Here is a 4,629-nt window from a genome sequence, read left to right as displayed (position 1 = left end):
CTCTTGTTACCCAGGCTGGAGTGCAATGGCGCGATCTCGGCTCCCCGCAACTTCCGCCTCCTGGGTTCAAGCAATTCTCCTGCCTCAGCCTCCCAAGTAGCTGTGACTACAGGCACGCACCACCATGCCCAGCTAATTTTTGTATTTTTAGTAGAGACGGGGTTTCACCTTGTTGACCAGGATGGTCTCAATTTCTTGACCTCGTGATCCACCCGCCTCGGCCTCCCAAAGTGCTGGGATTACAGGATTGAGCCACTGCACTCGGCCTACAGCTGCACTCTTACCTGGTTAGGTAACACTGCTGTGATCACCTCATTTGACAGGTAAAGAAACTGAGGACAGGCCAGGTGCGGTGGCTCACCCCTGTAATCCCAGCACTTTGGGAGGCTGAGATGGGCAGATCACCTGAGGCCAGGAGTTTGAGACCAGCCTGACCAACATGGCGAAACCCCGTCTCTACTAAAAATACAAAAATGAGACAGTCATGGTGGAGCACACCTGTAATCCCAGCTACTCGGGAGGCTGAGGCAGGAGAATTGCTTGACCATGGAAGGCAGAGTTTCCAGTGAACCAAGATTGAGTCACTGCACTCCAGCCTGGGTGACAAGAGCACAAACTCCATCTCAAAAGAAAAAAAAAACAAAACAAAGTGCTGGAATTACAGGCAGGAGCTACCACACCTGGCCAATAAACATTTACTTTTGTTTGTTTGTTTGAGACAGAGTTTTGCTCTAATTGCCCAGGCTGGAGTGCAATAGAGTGATCTGGGCTCACTGCAACCTCCACTTCCCGGGTTCAAGTGATTCTCCTGCCCCAGCCTCCCAAGTAGTTGGGATTACAAGCACCTGCCACCGTGCCTGGCTAAATTTTTTTTCTTTTTTTTTGAGACAGAGTCTCGCTCTGTTGCCCAGGCTGGAGTATAGTCACACAGTCTCGGCTCACTGCAACCTCTCCCTCCCAGGTTCAAGCAGTCCTCCTGCCTCTGCTCCCTAGTAGCTCAGATTAGAGGCATGTGTCACCACACCTGGCTAATTTTTATATTTTTAGTAGAGATGGAGTTTTGCCATATTGGCCAGGCTGGTCTCAAACTCCTGACCTCAGGTGATCCACCCCCCTCGGCCTCCCAAAGTGCTGGGATTACAGGCATGAGCCACCACGCCCAGCCTAATTTTAGTAGGGACTGGGTTTCACCTTGTGGCCTAATTTTGTATTTTTCGTAGAGATGGGGTTTCACCGTATTGGTCAGGCTGGTCTTGAACTCCTGACTTCAGGTGATCCACTTGCCTCAGCCTCCCAAAGTGCTGGGATTACAAGCAGGAGCCACCACACCTGGCCAATAAACATTTATTTTACCCACTGTGCCCAGACTCCCAATGGGCCCTCCCCTGGGTGATCACAGGGACTGCCACAGCAAAGAATGTTTTTGGAACTTTCAGGAAGAACAAAAGAAAATAAGCAGGCCAGGCGCGGTGGCTCAAGCCTGTAATCCCAGCACTTTGGGAGGCCGAGGTGGGTGGATCACGAGGTCAAGAGATCGAGACCATCCTGGTCAACATGGTGAAACCCCGTCTCTACTAAAAATACAAAAAATTAGCTGGGCATGGTGGCGCGTGCCTGTAATCCCAGCTACTCAGGAGGCTGAGGCAGGAGAATTGCCTGAACCCAGGAGGTGGAGGTTGCGGTGAGCCGAGATCGCGCCATTGCACTCCAGCCTGGGTAACATGAGTGAAACTCCGTCTCAAAAAAAAAAAGAAAATAAGCAATATCGAAATAAAATTCCACAAGATCATAGCGTGGGGGTTTCACTCTAAGTAGAACACAAGCGCTCCTCAGGAGGGAAAAATTTCTCCCAGACAAATTTAAATGCCCATCGCAGTAGGGATTCTTTTTCTTTCTTTCTTTTTTTTCTTTTTGAAGACGGGGGTTTCACCATATTGGTCAGGCTGGTCTCAAACTCCTGACCTCAGGTGATCCACCCCCCTCAGCCTCCCAAAGTGCTGGGATTACAGGCGTGAGCCACCGCACCCAGCTTTCTTCTTTTTTTATTTTTGGAGACAGGGTCTCTCTCTGATGCCCAGGCTGGAGTGCAGTGGCGTGATCTCAGCTCACTGCACCCTCCACTTCCCGGGCACAAGCAATCCTTCTACCTCAGCCTCCCAAGTAGCTGGGACTACAGGTGCACACCACCCTACCTGACTAATTTTTGTATATTCTGTAGAGGCAGTCTCATGTTGCTTAGGCTGGTCTCCAACTTCCCCAGGCTCAAGCGATCTGCCTGCTTCTGCCTCCCAAAGTGCTGGGATTACAGGCGTGAGCCACCATACCCATCTGTTACCTGTTTTTCTTAATGCGTTTGCAACTCTCTCTTGAGAAGGGCAACACAGGGAGCCCTGCCCCCCGCCCTTAGAGGCCCCTCAGGTTAAGGTTTAGGCAGATTAGTGAGGTCCTAAGCTGGCTTCCTAAAGAGTTCTATTTCTGGGAGAGGAGCCAGTCAGCAGACCGGGAACGCATGGCGCGCGGTCCCCAGCATCCAGCCCGGGTTACCATGGCTTCCCTGTTCTCTGGCCGTGTCCTGATCCGAAACAACAGCGACCAGGACGAGCTGGACACAGAGGCCGAGGTCAGTCGCAGGCTGGAGAACCGGTTGGTGCTGCTGTTCTTCGGCGCCGGGGCTTGTCCACAGTGCCAGGCCTTCATGCCCATTCTCAAGGACTTCTTCGTGAGGCTCACAGATGAGTTCTATGTGCTGCGGGCGGCGCAGCTGGCCCTGGTGTACGTGTCCCAGGACCCCACGGAGGAGCAGCAGGACCTGTTCCTCAAGGACATGCCAAAGAAGTGGCTTTTCCTGCCCTTTGAGGATGATCTGAGGAGGTGAGGAGGGGTGGGGAGGGCTTCCTGGAGGAGGGGGCATGTTCACTGAAAGTGAAGCATCCATTCTGACTGGAGTGAATGAGCAGCCCCTGTGTGCCAGTCCATATACTGGGGACCAGGGGGTGCCCACTTCCATGTGCTGGCTTCCATGCCACCCCAGGGAGCTTATAGCTGAGTGAGAGGAACAGGTGCAAAAGAGAGACTCAACTATGTAATAGCAAGGCCGGGCATGGTGACTCACCCCTGTAATCCCAGCACTTTGAGAGGCTGAGGCGGGCAGATCATGTGAGGTCAGGAGTTCAAGATCAGCCTGGCCAACGTGGTGAAACCCCATCTCTACTAAAAATACAAGAATTAGCCGGGCATGGTGGCAGACATCTATAATCCCAGCTACTCCGGAGGCTGAGGCAGGAGAATCGCTTGGACCCAGGAGGTGGAGGTTGCAGTGAGTCGAGATTGTGCCACGGCACTCCAGCCTGGGTGACAGAGCAAGACTCCATCTCAAAATACACACACACACACACACACACACACACACACACAAAATTTAAGTAAATAAATAATATATATAATTAATTATAAAACAAAAGTAAAGAACTGTGGGTTGGGCCCGGCACCTGTAATCCCTGCTACTTGGGAGGCTGAGATGGGAGGATCCCTTGAGCTCAGGAGTTTAAGACCGGGGAAAAAAAAAACCCAGAACTCTGGGTGATAGGTCTCGTCTGGCAGCAGCCTCTACTCCAGGATGAGAGGGTGGGAGTGTGTAGGATTAGGGCCTAGACGGGAGGTTTGGTCCAGGGTCTCCTAGGGATGTGGAGAGCTTCCCATTGGCTTCTCTTAAGACTTTGAACAAAATTGAGGCTGGGCACTGTGGCTTGTGCCTGTAATCCCAGCCCTTTGGGAGGCTGAGGCAGGAGGGTCATGAGCTCAGGAGTTTGGGACCAGCTCAGGCAACATAGAGAGACCCAGACTCTGAAAAACAATTTAAAAATTACCCAGGTGTGGTGATGCGAGCCTGTAGTTCACCTACTTAGAAGGCTGAGGCCAGACGATTGCCTTAGCCCGGGAGGTCGAGGCCACGGTGAGCTATGATCGCACTGCTGCACTCCAGCCTGGGTGATAGAGCAAGATGCTGTCTCAAAGAAAAAGAAAAAAAGAGCCAGACGCGGTGGCGCGTGCCTGTAGTCCCAGCTACTCAGGAGGCTGAGGTGGGAGGATTGCTTGAGCCCAGGAGTTCTGGGCTATAGTGCGCTATGCCAATCAGGTGTCTGCACTAAGTTCGGCATCAATATGGTGACCTCCCGGGAGCGGGGGACCACCAGGTTGCCTAAGGAGGGGTGAACCGGCCCAGGTCGGAAATGGAGCAGGTCACAACTCCTATGCTGATTGGTAGTGGGATCGAGCCCGTGAATAGCCACTGCACTCCAGCCTGGGCAACGTAGCGAGACCCTGTCTCTTAAAAAAAAAAATAAAAAAAAAAAAAAGAAAGAAAGAAAGAAAAAGAAAAAAAGAACAAAATTGAAACTCCTTACCATGACCCCGCATGGCCTGCGTGATCAGGGCTGTACTCCAATGACCATCCCACCTCAGAGCCTTTGCATGTCCTATGCATATTGCCTGGGACAGCTTCCCCCAGTTCTCCAGCCCCCATCATCCCATAGATCTCAGCTCAGAGACTACCTCGTTGGAGAGATGCTCTCTAGCCAGCAACCCCTTACCCTGCTTACCTGCTTAATCTCTCTCTCTCTCTCTCTCTCT

At 52.1% G+C, this 4,629-nt stretch overlaps 2 protein-coding genes across 2 annotated transcripts in view; both read left to right on the top strand.

Moving 5' to 3' along the window:
* The first annotated feature begins 1,990 nt into the window (after positions 1-1,990).
* Positions 1,991-4,629, top strand: part of TMEM221 (transmembrane protein 221) — a 23,926-nt gene continuing 21,287 nt past the window's right edge. The window contains exon 1 of the mRNA XM_037728766.1: positions 1,991-2,011. The gene's annotated coding sequence lies outside the window, so the exon portion shown is untranslated. The remainder of the gene's footprint in view (positions 2,012-4,629) is intronic.
* The window catches only part of NXNL1 (nucleoredoxin like 1), a 4,155-nt gene continuing 1,966 nt past the window's right edge, over positions 2,441-4,629 (top strand). The window contains exon 1 of the mRNA XM_017501252.2: positions 2,441-2,871. Within this exon, the coding sequence (XP_017356741.1) occupies positions 2,510-2,871 (362 nt within the window). The 5' untranslated portion in view covers positions 2,441-2,509. The remainder of the gene's footprint in view (positions 2,872-4,629) is intronic.

Source organism: Cebus imitator, unplaced genomic scaffold, assembly GCF_001604975.1.
Source record: "Cebus imitator isolate Cc_AM_T3 unplaced genomic scaffold, Cebus_imitator-1.0 Scaffold280, whole genome shotgun sequence".
Lineage (NCBI taxonomy): Eukaryota > Metazoa > Chordata > Mammalia > Primates > Cebidae > Cebus > Cebus imitator.
Note: the sequence above shows the minus strand (reverse complement) of the source record. Positions and strands in the feature narration are given on the sequence as shown.